The sequence below is a fragment of the Equus caballus genome, chromosome 11 (genome assembly GCF_041296265.1).
Source record: "Equus caballus isolate H_3958 breed thoroughbred chromosome 11, TB-T2T, whole genome shotgun sequence".
Lineage (NCBI taxonomy): Eukaryota > Metazoa > Chordata > Mammalia > Perissodactyla > Equidae > Equus > Equus caballus.
In genome coordinates this window covers 16,859,364-16,886,318 of record NC_091694.1, presented here as the reverse complement: position 1 = coordinate 16,886,318, position 26,955 = coordinate 16,859,364, and the positions used below count along the sequence as shown (strand labels likewise).

Genomic DNA, 26,955 nt, shown 5'->3' with positions numbered 1-26,955 from the left:
AATAAGCATCAACTATGTATATCTTTATTACGTTGTATTAATTAATTAATAATTAATGCATATAAGGCATATAATCTATGTACCTTTCTAAATGAGATTTGTGTCTAACATTGTAGTGCTCCTAACATAATGATAATTTCAAATCTATCAGGAGAAATATGTAAATTTCTATTTTGTGAAGAAAGGAACCGAATTTTTGTTTTATTTTTTGCTTGTTTACATAATCAGTCAAGGTGGTTATAAATTTTAATTTTTGTGTTGTATAATACATGATTTTTAAATACTCATGAAATTATCTAAATGGTGCATAAGTGAAAATATTGCTAGTTAGCAACATTTGATTGTAATAACTCACTAATTTTGTGTTCCTCTCAAATTCTTTTTTGTTGCCATTTCTGTCTTTTCTAGGAGAGGAGGTAGATGTCAGTGACTTAGGAAATGCTCTGAAAGACTTGAAATTAGAGGTCACAGATGAGGAATACTTGAATTTGGTAAAAACTCTACCAGTTGATGGTAAGGATTTAAAATATATATGTATCCTTCAAGGGGCTTTAGGTTGCTAGACTATGAGATTTTCTTCTAAAATGATAACAAACTATTACCAGGTTGGTTTTTTTTGTTAACCATTTTTGAAAGCTTTTAGAATTACTTGATTTTTGCCAAAGAAAGTTCTGGGCCATTTAATTTTTATTATGGGAGGCAATAGCTATTTCACTCATCCCTGCCAATAAAATATGGGTATTGTTGTGCTTGATTCCACTAATATGCCTGAGAGTAAGTGGAAGGATGTAAAAATGGAAGAGTAAAGGGTAGAAGGAAAGAAGTCAGAGATAAAATCACATCAGATGGGATATTTGTTTTATGTTTTAAGCCAATAATCATACTTTTTATGGAAGAGTGAGCAGATTTGCCTCATTAAAATTTTTCTCCAGAAAACTTTGTTACTATCTGAGAGCAAATTAGATAAATTTCAGAAAAAAAATCATTCAAAAGTCTATCTTTTTGAAATTATGGGATCAGGGGAAGAATTGTAGAAATTTTATTGTTTAGGTGAATTTCCCTTATTATTTTTCTCTGACCTGAATTATCCCTTTTCTTACAGCTGAAGGAAAAGTGTTTCAAAAAAGGTTGCTGGATGGTGTGAAGACTCTTAAAAGTGAGTAGTATGATGAAAAAGCAGATACATCTGAGATATTCTCTTATTTTTCACATATACTAACTTATTTTTATTACATTAAAAATCCCATATGTGTATTTCCCCAATATTTACGGATACGTTAGATATGTTATGCCATAAATCCCTGGAAAATTACCCAGCCCTTTTGGAACTTGCACTCTGTTGATATGAACAAAAGGTATAGTCAGAGGAGGAGATTCTACACCTAATTTTAATGTTGACTCACCTTGCACTCTTGACTAGGTCTTACTGGACCTTAATGTCTTCATGGTTAAAGTGGTAACCATAATATACATGAATTAATAAGGCTTTTTTTTTTCACATCTTGCTGCCTTTTTATGATACCTTGTTTCTCCTAAGGAGGAAAGGTTGATATGAATAACCTGGATGCATTTCTGGAAAATATGGGAATTGAGCTCTCACATAAAGAACTTGAAGATTTTTCACAAAACCTACCAGTTGACGGTGAGCATTGTAAATAAAATCATATGCCCTTTAGGACAGCTTGGGTTTGAGAGCATCCATAGACCAATGATAGTGCTTATTTGGTATCAAAGGGCATTTTGAAAAGCATGTGGCCGAATTCAGATCTTAAATGAAAGCACATCTGTCTCTTTATTAATCCAAGACCAGCAAATGTCTTCCACTATGAATAACGAAAATTAGTGCGAGTACTAACAGACCATTCTCCGGTCAAAAAATGAGGAAGAGAAGGAAAATAGAATGAAAAAGATTTAAAACAAACATTAAACAGTAATTGATAGAAAAGGAGAACATCCTATGATTAGGAATGCTTAAAATCGATTAATGGTTATTTCCAGTATGTATGCCTCAGCTGTTCTGATATAGACAGAAAGATTAAAAGGGGATAGAAAGAAGCACATTAAGAATTTTAAAAGAGATATAACTATGAATAGTGAGCATAATAATAATATTACAATAAGATATTATGTATAACTTAAGGTTAAGAGGTTAAATGTTTTAATAAAATGAACATTTTTCCAGGGTAAAAAAATAAATTACCTCTATTGATCAAAGAAGAAGTGAAAAATATAGATAGACCAGTAATGATAGTTGAAAAAAACTATAAAATAATTATACCTAGCAACTCTCCACCACCATCATCACTCCAACAAAAGGTGACAGGCCCAGAGAGTTTTAAGAGTAAGTTCTTTCAAATCTTCAAGAAACTGTTTATTTTAATACCATCTAAACTGGTCCAGAAGACTTTAGTTTAAGATTATGAAGAAAACAAAATCTGCCTAGTTTTTCTTTCCTCCAATACCTAAGAAAGTGAACAACAAAAACAAAGTAAAAAACCAGCAAAGGAGAGCCAGCCCTGGTGGCCTAGCGGTTAAAGTTCAGCACACTCCGCTTCAGAAGCCCCGGGCCAGTTCCCAAGTGCAGAACTACACCAGTCGTCTGTCAGTAGCCATGCTGTGGCAGCAGCTCAAATAGAAAAACCAGAAGAACTTACAACTGTGCACAACTATATACTGGGACTTTGAGGGGAGAAAAGGAAGAAAAAGGAAGATTGGCACAGATGTTAGCTTAGGGTGAATCTTCCCCTGCAAAAAAAAAAAAAAAAAAGATCAGCAAAGGAAATTTAATACCAATCAAATAATAAAAGGAGACCAACCTAAAGATATAAATGTTTAAAGAGGACAACCAAAGAAATAAAAGATTCTATACAAAAGAGTGGAGGAATGTCTACAAAGTTGAAAAAGAAAATGTGACAAAGAACATACACAGCTAAGATGTCATTTAAACATAAAGGCAAAATTCAGACTTTCATAAACTTAGAAAGAAACTAACTGAATTCAGCACCTCTTAAAAAAAACTATGATGAAATACAGTTACTTAAGTGATGACTAAAATTGAGCAAAAAGAAACAATGTAAAAAGGCTGGTGATGACCTGTGCTGTGCATCTATTTAAATGTAGAAGAAATACTAGACAGTTGTGAAGATTATGGAAAAAAAAACATGTTTATATGTGGCGCTGTAACAGTGATAACATAAATAATAAAAATATGAAAGTGAGGGAAAAGGAATGGGAGGAAGTGTGAAAGTACTTTTCCTGGCAGGGAATCAGTTGATAGTTTTTTAAATTGAAAGATAAATTTAAAAATATGACTTAACCTCTTAATGTTTTTCATAATCTCTTAAAATTAAAAGGATCTCTTCAGAATATCTCTTTTAGTGAAGTATATTTATTGGAAATTCAAGATTTTTATTTTTAAAACCATATATGTATAACTTTTTTTAGAAAAAATAATTATATCTATCTATCTTATCTGTGCACCTTCATAGATGAGTGTCTGTGGAATAATTGGTGATTATTTCTGTGGGAGACAGGATTTGGAGTAATGTTTTTCCTTCTCCTAATACATAGAGAAATACATAATACGTAGAGAAAAGTGTGTAAAACATAAATTTACAGTGTAGCTAATTATTATAAAGCAAAGAGCTGCATACCCACCACCAGCATTCCAGAATCCACTGTTATCTTTCCCAACACTGCCCACTAGATTTAATCACCACCATGATCCGTATGGTAATCATTCCCTGTATTTTCTTCATACTTTAACAAAAAAAATATGCATCTCAAATTTGATAGTTTGCCCATTTTTTTACTTTCTATGAGTGGGATCACACAGCACACAACTTTTTGTGATTGGCTTCTTTTTAGTGGGTATAGGGTAACTTATAGTGGGTTAAGTTTATGCTTTCCTGATTGTTAATGAAGTTGAGACCTCATATACCTGTTAGTTATTTGGATAGCCTCTTTTGTGGAGTGCCTTTTCAATTATCTTGCCTGTCTTTCTACTATGTTGTCTTTTTCTTATTGATTTGTGGAAGTTCTTTACATAGTCTTGATAAAAGCCCTCTGAGGATTATTTGTATTGCAATTATCTTCTCTCTTTGGCTTGCATTTTCATTCTTTTAATGGTGTCTTCTGACGAACAGAAGTTCTTAATTTTAATGTAGTCAAATACATCAATCTTTTCCTTTATGGTTAGTGTCTTTTGTACTTTTAAAGAAATCTTTCCCTATCCAGAGGTCATTAAATTATTCTCCAATATTACCTTCTAAACGGTTGATTGTTTTGCCTCTCAAATTTAGTTTACAATCCACTTGGAAATGATTTTTGTATATGGGATGATGTAGGAGTCAAATTTCTTTTTTTTTTTTTCATATGGATATCTAATTTTCCCAACACCATTTTTGAAAACACCGTCAAAACTGTCCTTTCCCCACTCTTCTATAGTGCCAACTCTCTACAGTCAAGTAGCATGGATCTCAGAGCACAGAGCACACATACCACCTACAACAAAGGGAGGGTGTGGGGTAGAGTCTCTGCTCTGTCTCTACCTAGCTTACTGTGTGAGGATGGACAAAAGCCCTTCAGCTTCCCTGGGGTCTTGCTTCCTCAAGCAGAGAATCAAGGAGGTAGAGAATTGAGCTAGATGGTTTTTAAGAGACTTGTCAACTAAAAGAATCTAAGTCAGCTTGAGATCTCATCTTTGAGCAGACATTTAGGGTGGGAAAACAAATGGATTAAAAAACAGGTGAATGAAGTATTTCTTATCTTTTAATACCAACCCTCAGAGCTATTTTGCACTACAGTTCTAGGAAATCTTTGCCTGATACTTTCATTTAACGGCTGGTACTGTTAAAGAGTAAGCAAATGAGGCGTTGGACATTATACGTTATAAGAATGTAAAAAGGTCAGGCCAAATTTATATTTTAAAAAAAAACAATGCACAACCAGCAGTCAGGACTTCTTGCCTTTGAGTTTAAAAGCCATCAATCTGGTCAGAAAATCACCGAAGGAGATGCACTTTCAAGCAATTCAACAGAGATCTTATGACTGCACACCTGTTAAGAACACATTTCCTGAAATCCTCCCAGAAATACAGCTTTAATGAAAATAGTTTTAACAAAAAGGATACAAGAGATTTAAGTGCAGGGTAGGATTTTTTTCCTTACAGAACAGAAAAATGACCCAAAGAGAGCAATGGCTTCTCATTTTCTGTTCCCTAAAAAGAATACAATATTACTTCTGGTATCTAACATACTGGCTTCGTTGTCCAAATGCATCACTTCATTTTCCTCATAAGGCAGCCATACATTATAAATCTTAAGCACATAACAGTCACGTGATTTTTTCAGTAATCCTGAGAGCGTCCACAAGCTTCCTGGAGCTTACAGCCAGACTAGTCTTCAGGTTTCAAATATTAAAGCTTTCTCCACAGCCACAGTTCCTTTTATGTTTGGGTTATTGAGCACAAACTCCAAGGATAATTTGTCTTCAACATAGTCCATTTCTCTTCCTAAAAGTATTAGTTGTGCTTTCTTTTCGATGAACGCCCTAACACCATCTTGAACAACTTCTTCATCAGAATCTCCTTTTGTCTTCGTATTTTCTAGAATATACGAAAGGCCATTACAACCCCTGGTCTGGACACAAACTTTCACACCTATGGGTTCAGGCTTATCTTTAAAAAGTTGTTTACTGCTGAGAGTGTCAGGGTGAGGGCGGCCCAGGTGGCCTTGCAGCTTCCTCTTGGTCACAGCCTACACAGTGGCCCAGACTAAGACAGCCAACATCTTCACCTTCCTGGCGCCCTGGTGCTTCAGGCCAGCTATTTTATAATTTTCTATGTAAAGTGTTACACTTATTTCAATGGATTTATTCCTGGGTATTTTTTATACTATTATTCCTAGTTATTTTTTCATACTGTTGTAAATGGTACATTTTTAAGATTTCTTTTTTCTGTTTGTTGCTGATACATAAAACATATTATTGATTTTTATATAGTAAACTTGTCCCCAGCAACCTTTCCATACTCTTTTATAAATTATAATGATTTATCTGAATATTTTTATGGATTTTCTACATATACACATAATCATATCTCCAAATGATGACCATTTTGTTTCTTTCTTTTCAGTAATTATACGTTGTATTTCTTTGTCTTTCTTACCTTACTGCACCAGTTAGGATTTCCAGTATAATATTGAATAAATGTAATGATGGGGGCAACCTTGTTTCTAACCTCAAAGGGAAATATTTCCATATCTCACCATTACATATTACTTTGCTGAAGGTTTTTTGTGTGTATATAACCTTTATCAGATTAAAGGAATTTCTTTCTATTCCTATTTTGCTGGGAGTTTTTGTTATGGATGTTGACATTTATCCAGTTCTTTTTCTGCACCTGATCACTGCATATAATCATTGAAGTGATCATATAATTTTTCTCCTTTAATCTAATAATCTAGGGCACTACACTAAGTGATTTTCACATATTAAGACAACTTTGCATTCCTAGAATATATTGATCATGCATATTATCACTTTTATATATTGTTGGATTCAGATTGCTAATATTTTGTTGAGGGCTTTTGCATCCATGTTTATAAGAGATTCGCCTGTGATTTTCCTTTTTTGTGCTGTCTTCATCAGGTTTTGCTAGTAAGGTTAGGATAGCATCATAATATAAGTTGAAGGATATTTCCTGGCGCCAGCCCCATGGCCAAGTGGTTAAGTTTGCACACTCCGCTTCCGCGGCCCAGGGTTTCGCCGGTTCGGATCCTGGGTGCAGACATGGCACCGCTCATTAGGCCACGCTGAGGTGGCGTCCCACATGCCACAACTAGAAGGACCCACAACTAAAAATACACAACTATGTACCAGGGTGCTTTGGGGAGAAAAAGGAAAAATAAAATCTTTAAAAAAAAAAAGGTATTTCCTGTATCAATGCTCTGAAAGAGTTTGTATAAGGTAGCGTTATTTCTGTCTTAGATGTGTGGTGGAATTAACCAATGAAGACATCTGGGCCTGAATTATTATTTTGTTGCTGCTGTTTGTGTTGTTTTGTTGTTGGAATTTTTTTTTTTTTTAAGATTTTATTTTTTCCTTTTTCTCCCCAAAGGCCCCCGGTACATAGTTGTGTATTCTTCGTTGTGGGTTCTTCTAGTTGTGGCATGTGGGACGCTGCCTCAGCGTGGTCTGATGAGCAGTGCCATGTCCGCGCCCGGATTCGAACTAACGAAACACTGGGCCGCCTGCAGCGGAGCGCGCGAACTTAACCACTCGGCCACAGGGCCAGCCCCATGTTGTTGGAATTTTTTTAACTTAATAATTATAGACTGTTTCTTCTTGTGTCAGTTTAAAAGTAAGTAAGCTGTGTTTTTCTAGGAATTTGTTGATTTTATATGAATTTTCAGGTTTATTTAAATAAAACTATTTTTCACATCTTTTTTTTTTTTTTTAGTGCTTGCAAGATTTATATGGAATACCTTTTTCATTTCTAATGTCAATTATTTATGCCTTTCCTCTTTTTATTTAGTAAGTCTTGCCAAGGGTCTAACAAGGTTTAATAGTCACTCCAAACAAAAACAGCTTTTTGCTTCGTTGAACCTCTGCATTTTACGTTTATTTTCTATTTCATTAATTTCTGCTTTTATCTTTATAATTTTCTTTGAGCTTATTTTGCTCTTCTTTTTCTAATTTAGGTGCATGCTTTGCTTATTAATTTTCTTTTCTAACAAATTTTTTGTGTCCATACATTTCTCTCTAAGTGGTGCTTTAGCTTTATGCCATGAATTTTGATATAGGTATATTTTTTAGTCCTTAAGTTTAAAATATTTTCTAATTCTGTTGTGATTTATTCTCAACTCTTGGGTTATGTAGACAAGTATTTTTTTTTTTTTTTTGGAAAAACATATGGGAGTGCTCCCATATGGTTTGTTCCTAGCTTAATTGCGTTGTATTTGAAGAACTACTCTGTGATCTTAACCCTTTAATATTTTATTTTATTTTATTTTTCAATAGTTTTATTGACATGTAATTCACATACCATACAATTCGTCCATCTAAAGTATACAATTCAGTGGTTTTTAGTATATTCACAGATTTATGCAGCCATCACCATAAACAATTTTAGAACTTTATCATCACCCCGAAAAGAAATCCCCTACCTATTAACAGTCACTACCTATCTTCCTCTTCCCCTTGGCCTCTGGCAACCACTAATCTACTTTCCATCTCTATATATTTACCTACTCTGGAAATTTTGTATAAATGGGATCATATAATATGTACTCCTTAGTGACTGGTTTCTTTCACTTAGCATAGTGTGTTCAAGGCTCATTCATGTTGCATCATATACCAGTACTTTAATTCATTTTTATTCTGTGGATATACCGCATTTTGTTTCTCCATTCATTGGTTAATGGATATTTAGATTGTTTCCGCATTTTGGCTGTTATGAACAATGCTGCTGTGAATAGTTGTGTGCAAGTTTTTGTGTGGATGAATGTATTCATTGCTCTTGGGTATGTCCCTGGGAGTGGAGTTGATGGGTCATATGGTAACTCTATATTTAACATTTTGTGGAACTGACACTGTTTTACAAAGGAGCCGCACCATTTTACATTCTTGTCAGCAACATATGAGGGTTCCAATTTCTCCACATTTTTGCCAATACTTGTTATTATCTGTCTGTTTTTCTTACAGCCATCCTAGTGGTGTGAAGTGGTGTCTCATTGTAGTTTTAATTTGGATTTCCCTAATGGCTAGTGATATTGCACATCTTTTCATGTGCTTATTGGCCATTTGTATATTTTCTTTAGAGGAAAGTCTATTCTGATTTTTTGCCCACTTTTCAATTGGGTTGTCTTTTCATTATTGAGTTGTAAGAGTTCTTTATATATTCTAAAGAATATGTATATATATGATAAAGATTATGTATATATAAATATATATATATCATATATATATCCACACAAGTCCCTTATCAGGTATATGATTTTCAAATATTTTCTCCCATTCTGTGATTTTTCTATCTTTTTTTAAATTGGCACCTGAGCTAACATCTGTTACCAATCTTCTTTTTTTTCTTCTTCTTCTTTTCTCCAAAGCCCCCCAGTACATGGTTGTATATTCTAGTTGTAGATCCTTCTGGTTGATGCTATGTGGGACACCACCTCAGTGTGGCTTGATGTGCGGTACCATGTCTGCACCCAGGATCCGAACCGGCAAAGCCCTGGGTCGCTGAAGCAGAGTGCATGAACTTAACCACTCAGCCACGGGTCCGGCCCCTTTCTCATTTTTTTTTGATGGTGTCCTTTAACGTACAAAAGGTTTTAGGTTTTTTTTCTGAGGAAGATTTGCCTTGAGCTTAACATCTGGGCCAGTCTTCCTCTATTTTGTGAGTGGGTCACTGCAACAGCATGGCCACCAATGAATGGTGTAGGTCCACACCCAGGAACCAAACCTGGGCTGCCAAAGTGGAGTGCACCAAACTTAACCACTAGGCCATGGGGCTAGCCCCAAAAAGTTTTTAAATTTTATGAAATCCACTTAATCTATTTTTTATTTTGTCACCTGTGCTTTTGGTATCATATTTAACAATGCTTTTCCTAACCCAAGGTCAAAATGATTTATTCTTATATTTTATTCTATGGTTTTTATAGTTTTAGCTCTTAATTTTAGGTCTGTGACTCATTTTGAATTTATTTCTGTATATGGTATGAGGAATGGGCCTAAGTTCATTTTTTTGCATGTGGATATCCAGTTGTCTCAGCACCATTTGTTGAAAAGATTCTTCTTCCCCCATTAAATTGTCATGGTTCCCTTGTCAAAAATCAATTGACAGTAAATGTAAAGATTTATTTCTGGACTCTTAGTTCCTTTCCATTGATCTATATGTCTAGCCTTATGCTAGTACCCCACTGTGTTGATTACTGTAACTTTTTAATAAGTTTTGAAATTGGGAAGCATAAGTCCTCCAATTTTGTTCTTTTTCAAGATTGTTTTGGCTGTTCACGATACCTTGCATTTCCATCTGAATTTTAGAATCAGTTCCTCAAATTTGACAAAAAGGCCAGCTGGGATTTTGATAGGCATTGTCTTGAATTTCCAGATCAATTTGCAGTGGAGAAAGGGAGTCAGGAGGTGGTAGGGGAGAGCATTACCATCTTAACAATATTAAGCATTCTTATCCATGATCATGAGATATCTTTCTATTTATTTAGGTCTTATTTGATTTCTTTCAACAATGTTTTGTAGTGTTTGAGGTATGAGTTTTGTACTTCTTTTGTCAAATTTATTCCTACGTGATTTATTCTTTTTGATGCCATTGTAAATGGAACTGTTTTCTTAATATTATTTTTGGATTGCTTATTGCCATTACTTTTAAATTTGTTGAGATTTGGCTTTATAATCCAGTTTATAGTCATTTTTTGTAAATATTTCCTATGTGGAAAAAATGTTCATTCTGAAATTATTGGGTACAGTGTTGCCTCTATGTCCATTAAATCAAGTTTGTTAAGTTTCTTGTTCAAATTTCCTATAGTTTTAATGATTTTTCTCTGCTTATTCTATTAACTTCTGACAGAGATGTATTAAGATCTCCCACTATAGTTTTGAATTTTTCTATTTCTCATTGTAATTTTGTAATTTTCTTTATGTATTTGGAGGCCATGTTATTAGGCATGTACAAGTTTAGAATTGTGACTTCTTTGTAGTGAATTAAACTTCTTTTCATTATCTTCAGAAATGTTTTTTTCTTAAAGCCTATTTTGTTTGATGTTAATGTAGCTACGCTACTTTAGTTTTGCTTTGTGTTTGCATTGTCTATATCCATCCTTTTACTTTCTTTTTTGTGTGTGTGAGGAAGACTGGCTCTGAGCTAACATCTGCTATCTTCCACTTTTTGCTTGAGGAAGATTGTTGCTGAGTTAATATCTATGGCAATATTCCTCTATTTTGTATGTGGGATGCTGCAACAGCATGGCTTGATGAGTGTTGCATAGGTCCATGCCCAGGATCCAAACATGCGAGCCCCAGGCCGCCTAAGTGGAGCGTGCGAACTTAACCACTATGCCACGAGGCTTGGCCCCATCCTTTTGCTTCCAACCTCTCTGAATCCTTATATTTCAGATATTTTAAATTCTTAAGTTTTAGAGACTTAGATCACTTCCTTGGTAAATTTTACCTAACATTTAACTAAGAAATAATGCTCATCTTACTCAACTGTTCAAATAACATAAAAACAAGAAAAACTCCCCAGTTTGATTTATGAAACTATCATGATCTTAATACTAAAACTTGATGAAGACAAGACAAACAAGGAAGATCACAGGCTAATCTCTCTCATAAGCAAATATGCAAAACTCCTAAACAAAATATTAACAATCTGAATCTATCATTTACATTTTTGCATTATTAGTAGTAATTATGAAATTACTGACATATTTGTGTTTAAATTGACTTTTACTCAATGCCTGTACTTCTACTACCTGTTTAATATTCTATTTCCTTCTGTTCTTGCCTTTCTTTTAGACTGATTGATTTTTGTTATTTTTCTTGTTAGTTTGGAAGTTTTAAAGGCTACCCTAGAAATTATAGTGTACATCCTTAATTTATCATAACCCAATTTTTTTCTCCCCAAATCCCCCCAGTATATAGTTGTATATTTTAGTTATGGGTCCTTCTAGTTGTGGCAATCATAATCTAATTTTGTGTTGGACTTTTGTCCTTCTTCAAGATAGTGCAACGTTTTTAGACTATTTTAATTTCTTTTTTTTTTAATTTTATTTTTCCTTTTTTCTCCCAAAGCCCCCTGGTACATAGTTGTGTATTTTTAGTTGTAGATCCTTCTAGTTGTGGCATGTGGGACGCTGCCTCAGTGTGGTTTGATGAGCAGTGCCATGTCCGTGCCCAGGATTCGAACTGACGAAACACTGGGCCGCCAAAGCGGAGTGCGCAAACTTAACCACTCGGCCACAGGGCCAGACCATAGACTATTTTAATTTCATTTACCCCCTTCCCTACTTATTGTTTTTGTTTTCTACAGTTTGTACCTCTAGGATTGCTCTATATTATCATTTAATTTCTTATTTTCCTATCCTGCAGTCCTAGATTGAAAGGGGCCACTGAGTGCTAAGGAGGATCAAATTTCTTTTCAACTTATACCTAAACATTTTGTAAAATTTCATAACATCAGGAACCAAGAGAAATTTATAAATAGTTAAGAGAAAAAACAGACTACACACAAAAGAATAAAAGAATCTGAATACAGGAGGAAATAGTGGGATGCATGAAACAAAGTAGAGGAAAGAACTTAAAAGAAGTTATTCATATGTCTAAGTACATATTTATTATACAAAAATGTAATATAATAGTCTAGAACTAAAATTCAAGATGATAACATTCTAGTTGGAGACAAGTATCTTAGGTGGAGAAAACAGAAGGAACAGTCTCATTGTTGATCTGTGACTGCTCTGTGTCTTACAGTTGACGGGAAGGTTGGTCTGAAAAATGTGACACTGAGAATGAAAGATTTTACAGGTAAGTTTCTATAACACTCAAACCCAAATGCTCTATAATAAATTATTTTTTAGATGCTGTTGTCCCAGTAGTCTATTGTTCATATTAATTTTGCCATTTTACCCAGTTATTATAAAATATTTCTGCTTGATAACATTTGATCTTGGATTATCTGTTTTAAGAATAAACCAAAGGACTTGATTTTGCTAACAAGTCCTATGTACTGTAGAGATTTTTTCAGATGTATATATGTCTTTGCCTACATGTCAATAGCTGAATTTTAGGTAAGCACATTAATAAATAAGGTAAAGTTTTGGAAGGCTCAAGATAATGTGGTTTTTGTGAACAATCATTTACTAAGTATAATATATCCAGCCATAATTGTTTCCTTTGGTAATTCATTATCCAATTGGTATCTAGATTTCATTTTGCTCATTATCCCCAACATTAAGAGAGCCTTCATTATATGAATATTATAGGAACAATTTTGCTTAGACTTCTGTTGACACACTCCATTTCCATGTCCCATTTTGTCTTTGCTGTTTAACCCCAAATTGAGAATGATGCCATATAAGCCATTGTAAGTAGATTTTTTAAAAAATACATACCATATAGCTAATAGCATGTTCTTATGAACCTCTTTAAAATATTGAGTTATTCATTTCTAAAGTTTTTACCTATAAAAACTCTGTCTTTTCAAAGGAGAAAAGATTGATGCTAGTGATCTGAAAAATGTTCTTAGAGACATGGGGATAGAAGTCAATGATAAGGAATGTCTGGAACTGCTGAAATTACTACCAATTGATGGTGAGCTGCATTTATGTTACTGTGAGCTCCAGAGAGTTGAGCTTTATGGTTCTACTTAAGGTATTTGTATTTTAAAGGGCCACATATTCAGGTCTTACCTGCACCCATCCTCCAGCTCTTGCTCTCCTATGAATAGTCTCTCTATTACTCTGTGCCAACTCAAGTATAGAATTCAACTGCCAAAAGAATTCTCTTCCACAGAATCACTGTTGAGGGGGCAAGATGTTACTGAGGATTTTGAGAGGGAGAGGAAGGAGAGGGATTTACATCTTGCCTTTCTCAGTAAACCTTGCTAAAGTCTTCGTAAGAAATTCCTGTTCTCTCCCAGAGTCACTTTTCAATATACTGCCACTGGGGATTCCCTTTTTTGACCTTTATCCTTTGCAGTTGAACCCTGAAAACTCTTCCCTCTGTTCTTCTCAATTTCTGGAAGGATGATAGATTTCTCTCTTCTCTCTATTGTGAATGTTGTTTCTCTCTTCCTTCAAACACAAGGGCTCAACACCTTCCCAAAGTGAGCTTTAAAAGCATCTTCTTAACAAAGGTCTATCTATCCCTACAAGTAATTCTTATTCCAACTCCTGGGAAATTAAAATTTTTGATATTATTATGCCAGTTTGGAAGTCAACCTTCAAGCATGAGCTTTGCAGCAGCTGGTACCAGCAGTTGCATTAGGAGGAAGAGCCCAGGGAAACTGAACAGGCCACAGATGCTGCTCCTCCACCTTATAGCAGCATCTCTGCAGAGTACAGCATATTTTGACTACAAAGATGAGTCTGAATTTCCAAAGCCTCCATCTTATAATGTGGCTACAACACTGTCCAGTTTTGATGAAGCCGAGAGAACCACGGCTGAAGCTGCCATACCTTTGGTTCCTGGAAGAGATGAGGATTTTGTGGGTCAGGCTGATTTTGATGATGCTGACCAAATGAACATAGGAAATGATGAGATTTTTCTTGTTAACTTTTTTTCATGGCATTCCTCTTTAACTGGATCAGGTTTTTCGTGTCTTTTTGCCTAACCACCTCAGCTGCAGGAAGGTATGGAGCCATTTCAGAATTTGGTCTCTTTCTAAGTGAATCCTGATTGTCAGTTTTCCCACCTATTTCCCTGGATATTTTGATGGTCACTACTGGCTCTGATTCTCCATTTTTAGATTTTCTCCTGTTTCTCGGAGGACTTGTCAATTTTGCAAAAGTTTGGAACATGCCAGAAACTTTCTCAAATCTCTGCAGGACCAGAATCCTCTTTATTTATTAAAGATGTTTTCTGGAGAGAGAAGGGGCGGAGCAAAATGGGGGGGTGAGCTGACCCGGGATTCTCTCCCCTCCAAAATACAACAAAGGATTGGAAAAACTGAGTTTCAGAGAATAAATCTAATGCCAACACGTTAGAGACCTACAATACCAAGAAGGCGGAGATCATAAACCTTACTTACGGCCTTGGAGGCACTGGAACAGTAGGAGAGAACATCGCTCCCTCCCCTGGTGTCTGTGATGGCTGCTGCGCGGGTCAGGAAGGAGCGGGGGAGGGACCGCATGACCAGGGGATCATCCAGGACTCCTGCCGCTGGTTCAGTGGAAACCCGCTGATGGGGGAAAGCTTCCATCCGTGGGGACCCCATAAACCCAGGGCCTCGGAGACCAGAGAACAGAACTGATCTGAATCCAGATCAGCACGCGAGAATAGCAGCCCCTCCCTCCCAGGAAAGCCACTGGGCGCAGCCATCTTGCCCGAAGGTGGAGAGCTCATAACATGAGGCTCTCAACCTCCTTCTAGTGGCGACAGGCTGTAACTGCAACCGAATTCTACCACCATGTGAAAAAACCGCTCCTCTACCATCCAGCAATTTATAAAAGCTCCAGACCAGAAGGAAAACAATAAAAACATAGAATTAAGTCCTGAGGACTGGGAATTAGGTAAACTAAGTGATAATTAGTTCAGAGCAGCTATAATCAAAAAACTCAATGAGGTAGAGAGAAAGATAGAGAAACAAGCCGAGTTCTGGAGTTACTTCACAAAAGAGATTGAAATCATAAAGAAGAATCAAACAGAATTACTAGAGATGAAAAACACAATGGACCAGATAAAACAGAATACGGATTCCCTGAATGCCTGTGTACGCACCATAGAAGAGCAAATTAACATAATTGAAGATAGACAGGCTGAATGGCTCCAGACAGAGGAAGAAAGAGAACTAAGAATTTAAAAAAACAAGGAAAATCTCCGAGAGATAGTGGATTCAATGAAGAGTAAGAACATAAGGATCATAGGAATTCCCGAGAACGTGGAAAAGGAAAATGGAGCAGAAAGTGTGCTTAATGAAATTATTGAAGAGAACTTCCCAAATCTAGGGATTGACGGAGAAATGTGTGTAGAGGAAGCTTTCAGATCTCCTAGATTTGTCAAGGTAAAAAGACCTACTGCAAGGCACATAGTAGTAAAATTGGCAAGAAGGAAAGATAAGGAAAGAATACTCAGGGAAGTAAGAAAAAAGAAGAGAATAACCTATAAAGGAGCCCGTATCAGACTGTCAGTGGATTTCTCTACAGAAACCTTACAAGCTAGGAGAGAATGGAGTGACATATTCAAACCTTTAAAAGATAAAAATCTTCAGCCAAGAATACTCTATCCAGCAAGAATTTCCTTCAGATATGAGGGAGAAATTAAATCTTTTCCAGACAAACAAAAGTTAAGGGAATTTGTAACTAAAAGTCCTCTACTACAAGAAATCCTCAAGAAGGCTCTCATACCTGAAAAAAGAAAAGAGGAAGAAAGGGGTCACAATCCACAGACTAGGGAGACCGATGGATAGAACCAGAACAGGATAGCAAATATTCAACTATAGCATTAGGGTAAAGGTAAAGAAACTACCAAAGCAAGGACGATCTTATCACTCTAACTACAAATTCATAACACGAGTTGGACTAAGACATGAAAATAATTATTTAGGAGGGGAAGAGCAAAGGGTGTAAATCAGTATTGGTCAAGTAAGTAAGAGACCACCAGAGAATAGACTATATTATACACGAGATTCTAAATACAAACTTCAAGGTAGACACTAAAATAAAATACAGAACAGAGTCACAAATCATAAATAAGGAAAAATCTAAGAAACCCAGCATAAGAAATTGCAGTATTAAATGGGTAGTCTAAAGCACACAGGAAAAGAAACACAGGAAAACAAGAAAATGAGTGACAGATTGACAGCATTAAGTCCACATGCATCAATAATCACTCTCAATGTAAACGGATTGAACTCTCCAATAAAAAGACACAGAGTGGCAAAATGGATTAAAGAAGAAGATCCAACAATTTGTTGCCTCCAAGAAACACACCTCAGCCCCAAGGACAAACACAGACTCAGGGTGAAGGGGTGGAGGACAATACTTCAAGCAAATAGCAAGGAAAAAAAGGCAGGTGTTGCAATTCTTATATCAGACCAAGGGGATTTCAAAATAAGACAGGTAAAGAGAGACACAGAGGGACAATATATAATGATCAAAGGGACACTTCATCAAGAAGAAATAATGCTTATAAATATCTATGCACCCAACACAGGAGCACCAAGATTCATAAAGCAACTATTAACAGACCTAAAGGAAGATGTTAAAAACAACACAATAATAGTAGGGGACCTCAACACCCCACTCACATCAATGGACAGATCATCCAGACAGAAAATCAACAAGGAAATAGTGGAGCTAAATGAAAAACTAAAACAATTGGACTTAATAGACATATATAGATCACTTCACCCTAAAAGAGCTGAATACACATTCTTCTCAAGTGCACATGGAACATTCTCAAGGATAGACCATATGTTGGGAAACAAGGCAAGCCTCTACAAATTTAAAAAAATTGAAATAATAACAAGCATCTTCTCAGATCATAGTGCTATAAGGCTAGAAATTAATTACAAGAAAAAAGCTGAGAAAGGCACAAAGATGTGGAGACCAAACAACACACTACTGAACAAGCAATGGATCATTGAAGAAATTAAAGAAGAAATAAAAAAATACCTGGAAACAAATGAAAATGATAGCATGCCATACCAACTCATATGGGATACAGCAAAAGCTGTATTAAGAGGAAAATTCATGGCAATACAGGCACATCTTAACAAACAAGAAAAATCCCAAATAAGCAATCTTAAAGTACACCTAACTGAACTAGAGAAAAAAGAACAAATAAAGCCCAAAGTCAGCAGAAGGAGAGAAATAATAAAAATCAGAGCAGAAATAAATACTATTGAAATGAAAAAGGTAGTAGAAAGGATCAATGAAACAAAGAGCTGGTTTTTTGAGAAGATAAATAAAATTGACAAACCACTAGCCAGACTTACAAAGAAAAAAAGGGAGAAAGCTCAAATAAACAAAATCAGAAATGAGCAAGGAGAAATAACAACAGACTCTGCAGAAATACAACGGATTATAAGAGAATACTACAAAAAACTATATGCCAACAGAATGGATAACCTAGAGGAAATTGATAAATTCTTGGACTCCTACAATCTCCCAAAGCTCACTCAAGAAGAGGCAGACAATTTGAACAGACCAATCACAAGGAAAGAGATTGAAACAGCCATCAAAAACATCCCAAAGAATAAAACCCCAGGACCAGATGGCTTTCCTGGGGAATTCTACCAAACTTTCAGAGGATTTAATACCTATCCTTTTCAAGCTATTCCAAAAAATTAGGGAGGATGGAACACTTCCTAAGACATTCTATGAGGCCAACATCACGCTGATACCAAAACCTAACAAGGACACCATGAAAAAAGAGAACTACAGGCCAATATCACTGATGAACATAGATGCAAAAATTCTAAACAAAATTTTGGCAACCAGAATTCAGGAATTCATCAAAAGGATCATACATCATGATCAGGTGGGATTCATACCAGGGACACAGGGATGGTTCAACATCCGCAAATCAATCAACGTGATACACCACATCAACAAACTGAGGAATAAAAACCACATGATCATCTCAATAGATGCAGAGAAGGCATTTGACAAGATCCAACAGCCATTTATGATAAAAACTCTGAACAAAATGGGCACAGAAGGAAACTACCTCAACATAATAAAGGCCATATATGACAAACCCATAGCCAACATCATACTCAATGGGCAAAAAAGCCATCCCCCTGAAAACAGGAACGAGACAAGGATGCCCTCTATCACTACTCTTATTTAACATGGTACTGGAGGTCCTGGCCAGAGCAATCAGGGAAGAAAAAGGAATAAAAGGAATACAAATAGGGAGGGAAGCAGTGAAACTCTCGCTGTTTGCAGACGACATGATCTTATATATAGAAAACCCCAAAGAATCCATTGGAAAACTCTTAGAAGTAATCAACAACTACAGCAAAGTTGCAGGGTACAAAATCAATTTGCATCAATCAGTAGCATTTCTATACTCCAATAACGAACTAACAGAAAAAGAACTCAAGAACACAATACCATTCACAATTGAAGCAAAAAGAATAAAATACCTTGGGGTAAATTTAACTAAGGAAGTGAAGGACCTATATAATGAAAATTACAAGGCCTTTCTGAGAGAATTGGATGACGACATAAGGAGATGGAAAGACATTCCATGTACATGGATTGGAAGAATAAACATAGTTAAAATGTCCATTCTACCTAAAGCAATCTACAGATTCAACGCCATCCCAATCAGAATCCCAATGACATTCTTTACAGAATTAGAACAAAGAATCCTAAAAATCATATAGGGCAACAAAAGACCCCGAATTTCTAAAGCAATCCTGAGAAAAAAGAACAAAACGGGAGGCATCATAATCCCTGACTTCAAAACATACTACAAAGCTACAGTAATCAAAACAGCATGGTACTGGTACAAAAACAGGTGCACAGATCAATGGAACAGAATTGAAAGCCCAGAAATAAAACCACACATCTGTGGACAGCTTATCTTTGACAAAGGAGCTGAGGGCATACAATGGAGAAAAGAAAGTCTTTTCAACAAATGGTGCTGGGAAAACTGGAAAGCCACATGTAAAAGAATGAAAATTGACCATTCTTTTTCACCATTCACCAAAATAAACTCAAAATGGATTAAAGACCTAAAGGCGAGACCTGAAACCATAAGGCTTCTGGAAGAAAACATAGGCAGTACACTCTGACATCAGTATTAAAAGGATCTTTTCGGACACCATGCCTTCTCAGAGAAGGGAAACAACAGAAAGAATAAACAAATGGGACTTCATCAGACTAAAGAGCTTCTTCAAGGCAAATGAAAACAGGATTGAAACAAAAAAACAACCCACTAACTGGAAAAAAATATTTGCAAGTCATATATCTGACAAAGGCTTAATATCCATAATATATAAAGAACTCTCACAACTCAACAACAAAAAATCAAACAACCCAATCAAAAAATGGGCTGGAGACATGAACAGACATTTCTCCAAAGAAGATATACTGATGGTCAATAGGCACATGAAAAGATGCTCATCATCGCTGATCATCAGGGAAATGCAAATCAAAACTACACTAAGATATCACCTTACACCTGTTAGAATGACAAAAATATCTAAAACTAATAGCAACAAATCTTGGAGAGGTTGTGGAGAAAAAGGAACCCTCATACACTGCTGGTGGGAAGGCAAACTTGTGCAGCCGCTATGGAAAACAGTATGGAGATTCCTCAAAAAACTAAAAATAGAACTACCATACGATCCAGCCATCCCACTACTGGGTATTTATCCAAAGAGCTTGAAGTCAGCAATCCCAAAAGTCCTATGCACCCCAATATTCATTGCAGCATTATTTACAATAGCCAAGACATGGAAGCAGCCTAAGTGCCCATCAACAGACGATTGGATAAAGAAGATGTGGTACATATATACAATGGAATACTACTCAGCTGCAAAACAGAACAAAATCATTCCATTTGCAATAACATGGATGGACCTTGAGGGAATTATGCTAAGTGAAATAAGCCAGAGAGAGAAGGATAATCTGTGTATGACTCCACTCATATGAGGAATTTAAAATTATGGACTAAGAACAGTTTAGTGGATACCAGGGGAAAGGTGGGGTGGGGGGTGGGCACAAAGGGTGAAGTGGTGCACCTACAACACGAATGACAAACATTAATGTACAACTGAAATTTCACAAGATTGTAACCTATCATTAACTCAATAAAACAAAATATGAAAAAAAAATGTTTTCTGGCAAAGGCCTTCCTATGTTTGTGAATTCTCTCTCAAGAAACAAGAGAACACCTGCAGAAAGTGAATCAAGATGCAGAACACAGCAGAATAATCACCTGTTCTTTTAAAAATGAAGTGCTGTTGAAAAAGAAAGAAAATAAGGACTGAGTAAATTCCAGCTATTACTCATTAGGCCACTGACATGTCAAACTTCAGGACTGAGAAGTAAAGGAAACAGAATGGAAATGTGATAGAAATAAGGAATGAGAGGAGTTAAAAATAGAACAGGAAAAGATGGGTATGTGAGTTTCAGCTCTGTAGCATATAAACCAACAATTGCCTTGAGTGTGAGAGAGTAAGTATATCTATTAATAACAGCTAGCATTTATTGAGCCCTAAAGATGTGCCAACTTCTGTCCTCACCACACACAATGATGATACTTTATCCCCATTTAATGTGGAAGAGACTGAGGCACAGAAAGGGTAAGTAATTTGCCTAAGGCCACAAAGCTAGTCAGTAGCAGAGCAGGAATTTGAACTCAGGCTCTTAACCTCTACACCAGATTACCACTCTATACCATAATGAGAAGTTTTTTCATTACTGAACTTCATCATGATTTGAACATGAAAAGTAGATAGATTTCTAAAATCAGTCACGCAGAGGAAAGTCCTTATATTCTGTTTGTGAGTCATTCTCTATCCTGAACTGTGCCTTTTCTTACAGGTGACAAGAAAGTTTTTCAGAATAGATTGCTAACAGCTTTGAAGTCTTTCAAAGGTGGGTAATAAATATAATAAGAAAGTATATAAGATTTAGATTCTCAACCTTTATATTTTTTCCCTAGTTATTACATCATGATTCCTCTGCCACCTCTTCTATATATTGATATATATATATATATATATATATATATATATATATATACGTATATTCTTTTTTTTTTTTTTGATGCTATGTAGGCTTGATATCAGGGTCAGACTCAAAGGAACCGGTCCTAAATATCTCCACAGTTGTCTTTCTGTGTACTCTTGAATTGGTCTAATTAGAGTTTTAGCCTTCACAGCGCTAAAAATAACTATCAGTGCTCAACTGTAAACTATTAGTTTTGTTTTATTTTTTTAATATAGAAAGTGCCATATGCCAATTAAATAAAATATCTAAATTAAAGAAAAAATAATCCTTCATAATCCTACTATCCAGTCATTACCACCCCTAATATTTTGGAGCCCTATATAGTAAAAATGACAGAAATCTCATATAGTCAAAATTGCTCTGAAATCCCATTGGAAGTCTCCGTAAAAGACACCAACATACTAGTCTTGATAAGTCCAACATAGTCACTTGTTCTTCCAATGATAGAATAGATTGCTATTCCTATAGTTAAGCAATTAGGTGAAATAGCTGGCTTGTCTATGAGCCATAATATACAAAAATATATCCAATACTAGAATCACATTGAGTTAAGATGCTCACAATATGAAAGGCATACAGGAAATCAGTCCATCTGATAAAATAATAAATTGATGTTGTCCATCTGAGGTTCACTCTGCTTATGTGCTTGCTGCCTGTGGATTGTCATGGAGAGTCACGTGTATTACTTACATTATTCATTTCATGTCTATTTTTACTGGGCATATGATTTTAATTCATAAAAGTTAAATGATTGTATGATATAACTTCAGCCTATAAAAAAGCATTTTTTTCCTATAGTAACCGTCTTTTGTAACAGCTATGGCTATGTAATTTTCTGTGGAATGAAAATACATTGGTTTACTTAACAATACTCTGTCATTAGATATTTAAATTCTGAGTATTTCTTTCTTTTTTTTTACTTATTACAAGTAAGACTATAATGAATACTTCCCTCTCCCCTTTGGCATAAGCTTTTTCTGTATTCCCAAAAGTGGAATTAGTGGGCTAGTTATCAGCATTTTAAAGGATCATGATGGTTACTGCCAAACCGCTTTCCAGTAATGTAATTCCAGTTAACACTCGCACCAGCAGCCAGGCCTATTGAGAGTTGGTTTAACTCATTAGCACAAGAAGTATTTTTCATATTGTGTCTTTATTGGGTCTTTCTCACATTTCTGTCTCTTTCCTAAGGAGGAAAGGTTGATGTCAATAACCTGATCACAGTTCTGGGGAACATGGGGATCAAGCTCAAAAATAAGGAATTTAAAAGTGTGGTACAAAATCAGCCTATTGATGGTAAGCATTGTAAATAACAATTTTTTCCTTTTAGGGGAGAGCTTAGAATCTTGGGATCATGTATAAGAATTTCTAAATCTAAATTGATTTGAGGAGTTTAAGGCATTTTTAAGCATCATAGAGAAGAACTTAGTCTTAAAGTATGAAGAAATCCTGAGTTTTGTCATTTTTATTCCTCTGAAATTATCATCCTGCTCCTGAGTATGAGTAATACTGAGAGGATGTTTACACTGTTATCATGCCAGAAAATGGTAGGGAGAAACAGATTTGCGAGCAAGAGGGGAAATGAATGCATGAATAATAAAGAGAGCAAGAAATGATTGAGAGAAAAATATTCACAATAGAGAGTAGTAGATTAACATTTCCTCAAATGTCTAACCACAATGTGTCACCACCATTTTGAGATAGACACAGAAGTGGAAAATATTAGAGGAAAGCTTATTGGGAATAGATGGAAGGTGCAAAGCCCCTATCTCAGTATCTGTGCAAGATGTAAGCCTCACCAAAAACCAACCAAACAAACCAAAAAACAAAACAAGAAAAACCTGACCTTCAGAAGCAGTATCTTTTACCATACTTATAAAAAAGTATCTGAAGACCAGAGAACTGGAGATAGTACATTTGTCATGGTCAGACTCTGTGCTCAAAGGACGTGAGCCAAACACCATTGTCCTTCTTACCAATTAGGAATCAAGCATTCAAACCATGAAATATAAATTTAAGGTGAACACAAATAATTTAGTAGAATATATGGACTTTAATTTTTCCTAAGTTCTGTGTTATTGTCTGAATTTTTTCTGCTTTGTATTACAGCTGATGGAAATGTTTCTCTGAAAAAACTGATGAATGATGTGAAAAGAGTTAAAGGCAAGTTAAAAATTATCATAAAGATTAAAATCCTAATCATTAATGATATTTTCCCATCACATCTCTTCAGTAAACACGTAAATCATCAGCATGGTACTAATATCCATGACTCCATCAATCAGCAAAATAACTAGAATAGTTCCAATATCACTGCATCAACACGTGGTTACTCCCCTATCCCATCATGCTGCCTCCCCACCTTTTGAGATCATGACTTTTATACTGTTTATTTCTCCTTTAAAAAAATCATAGTTTTATTTCCTATGTTATAATAATGTACTCTTTCATTTGACTCTATAAAAATGCTACTGTAAATAATGTGCAGTGTTCCCTAATCCTAACTCCAACCCTAATAATGTGCAGTGTTCTATAACTTGCTTTTTAAAGGCAATTATGTAATTTAAGATTTTGTAGTTTATTTCTTTTCACTGCTATATAAATATTCTATTTGCAAATTTAACATAATTTATTCATCCACTCTCCTAGATATGTATATGTATGTCGTCAGGCAGGAAAAGGAAATAAAAGACATCCAAATTGGAAAGAAAGAAGTAAAATTGTCTCTGTTTGCTGATGAGATAATCTTATGTAGAGAAAACCATTAAGACTCCACCAAAAAACTGTTAGAACTAACAAACTCAGTAAAGTTGTAGGAGGCAAAATCAACATACAAAAGTCAGTTGTGTTTGAAGAGTGACATCAGCAAGATGGTGAAGTAGTTGACTCCAGCCTCCATCCCCCCACAAACACCAACAATTAGACAGCTATCTACCAATGAAAACAGTTCTAGGAGAGCTCAGAAGTCCACTTAAGAAACTAAAGCAACCCAGTGAAATTAAAAATCTGAGAATAACTGTGCTAAAAGGGAAGAAAGAATATCTTTAGTGTGTCTGCATCATCCTGTGCTCCAGGTGGCACAGCTCAGCACAAAGAGGGAACTCCTCAGCTAGAAAGAGTTCCCCTAGTGGGAAAAGAAGAGTGGGGTGCATGACCAGTTTCCTCAGCCTTTCAGGGAACTGCATTAAGGACTCGCTTTGGTTTTTGGTTTCATCCCACCCAGAGACCAACAAAGCTGAGACTTATAGAGACAGCTAGGAATAAGGAAGAAGCACACAGCCTACCACTATCAGCCACACAATGGGAACAACTTCAGTTCAGTGACCTGCTCTGCAGGAACCCCAGCAGCTTTTGCCACTGAAGAAACCAACGGGCAGCATAGCCACCACACGTGCCCTGCATATTTCATGGGTCTAACCCACAGGTATTCACATTTACAGACTCCAGCTGCCTGAATCCCTATCTGCTTCCTCCCTTGCCAGTACCTGGGCTCCACACCAGCAACTGGCCCAGGTCTCTGTGGCTGAGAGAGTGCGAGACATCAGCCTAGACCTCTGGGCCAACCCCAACCCCTTGTGCATACTTGTAGCTAGCCCCTCCAGCTATGCACTTGCAAACTGCCACCCAACATTCATCACTGGCCTCCAATGTCATATGTGGGCCCGTGGCAAGATCCTGCAGCTTATGGCAGTGCACACTGATAGCCAAGGCCCCCATAGCTGCTTGTGTGCCCGACTCTGGTCCTATCTCTTGTCACTGGCCTACACCATTGGGCTCTCTCCAGCAGCTAGCCCCTCCAGCAATGTACCTGTATGCCCCCACCAGACTCCTGTCACCAACATCCACTGCTGTGCACACACCAATATGAAAATCCTAGAGCCACAGGAGTGCACACCGACAGCCAGGGCTCCTGCAGTTGCCAGTGGCCCACAGTTGGCCCAGGCCCTTGCTGCTGGCCCTGACCCCCACTACTGCATGTGTCTACAACCAGCCTTGCAGCTACACCAGCAAGTGAAAGATCTATACACCAAAAACTATAAGACACTGATGAAAGAAATTGAAGAGGATACAAATAAATGGAAAGATATCCCATGTTCACAGGTCAGAAGAGTTAATATTATTAAAATGTCCATACTACCCAAAGTGATCTACAGATTCAATGCAATCCCTATCAAAATTCCAATAACATTTTTCACAGAAATAGAAAAAGCAATCCTAAAATTTGTATGGAACCACAGAAGATCCCAAATAGCTGAAGCAATCTTGAAAAAGAAGAAGAAGGCTGGAGGCATCACACTTCCTGATTTCAAACTATATTGCAAAACAAAAAAAAAAAGACAGCTGCATGCAAAAGAATGAAAGTAGACCATTGCCTTATACCATGCACCAAAATCAACTCAAAATGGATTAAAGACTTGAATGTAAGACCCAAAACCATGAAACTTCTAGAAGAAAACATAGTACGCTCTTTCACATCGGTCTGAGCAGCATATTTTCAAGTACCATGTCTGATTGGGCAAGGGAAACAAAAGAAAAAATGAACAAATGGGACTACATCAAACTAAAAAGCTTCTGCACAGCAAAGGAAACCATCAACAAAACAAAAAGACAACCTAACAATTGGGAGAAGATATTTGCAAACCGCATATCAGATAAGGGGTTAATATCCAAAATATACAAAGAACTCATACATCTCAATAACAAAAAAACCAACGACCCGATTGAAAAATGGGCAAAAGATCTGAACAGAGATTTCTCCAAAGAAGATATACGGATGGCCAACAGGCATATGAAAAGATGCTCAACATCATTAGCTATCAGGGAAATGCAAATCAAAACTACAAGGAGGTATCACCTCATTCTGGTCAGAATGGATATAATTAACAAGACAGGAAACAGCAAGTGTTGGAGAGGATGTGGAGAGAAGGGAACCCTCGTACACTGCTGGTGGGAGTGCAAACTGGTGCAACCATTATGGAAAGCAGTATGGAGTATCTCAGAAATTTAAGAATAGATCTTCCATATGATCGGCTATCCCACTGCTGGGTATTTATCTGATGAACTTGAAAACACGCATGCATAAAGATACATGCACCCCTATGTTCATTGCAGCATTATTCACAATAGCCAAGACTTGGAAGCAATCTAGGTGCCCATCAAGGGATGAATGGGTAAAGAAGATGTGGTGTATACACAATGAAATACTACTCAGCCATAAGAAATGATGAAATTCATCCATTTGTGACAACATGGATGGACCTTGAGGGTATTTTGTGAAGTGAAATAAGTCAGAGGGATAAAGTCAAATACCATATGATCTCACTCATAAGTAGAAGATAAAAACAACAACAAACAAACACATAGCAAAGGAGATTGGATTGGTGGTTACCATAGGGGAAGGCGAAAGCGGGGAGGGCGAAATGGGGGAATAGGCTCACATATGAGGTGATCGACAATAATTAGTTTTTGGGTGGTGAACATGATGAAATCTACACAGAATTAGAAATATATTATTGATGTACATCTGAAA

General features: G+C 36.2%; 1 protein-coding gene and 2 pseudogenes across 1 annotated transcript in view; 2 read left to right on the top strand and 1 right to left on the bottom strand.

Annotated features, from left to right (window-relative positions):
• Positions 1-26,955, top strand: part of EFCAB3 (EF-hand calcium binding domain 3) — a 498,542-nt gene that overhangs the window by 314,728 nt on the left and 156,859 nt on the right. The window contains exons 93-100 of the mRNA XM_070227127.1: positions 409-513; positions 1,103-1,156; positions 1,538-1,642; positions 12,487-12,540; positions 13,222-13,326; positions 21,237-21,290; positions 22,617-22,721; positions 23,535-23,588. Coding sequence (XP_070083228.1) covers positions 409-513; positions 1,103-1,156; positions 1,538-1,642; positions 12,487-12,540; positions 13,222-13,326; positions 21,237-21,290; positions 22,617-22,721; positions 23,535-23,588 — 636 coding nt within the window. The remainder of the gene's footprint in view (positions 1-408; positions 514-1,102; positions 1,157-1,537; positions 1,643-12,486; positions 12,541-13,221; positions 13,327-21,236; positions 21,291-22,616; positions 22,722-23,534; positions 23,589-26,955) is intronic.
• Positions 5,410-5,789, bottom strand: LOC111775618 (iron-sulfur cluster assembly 1 homolog, mitochondrial pseudogene; annotated as a pseudogene).
• LOC100065184 (NEDD4 family-interacting protein 1 pseudogene) lies at positions 13,936-14,586 on the top strand (annotated as a pseudogene).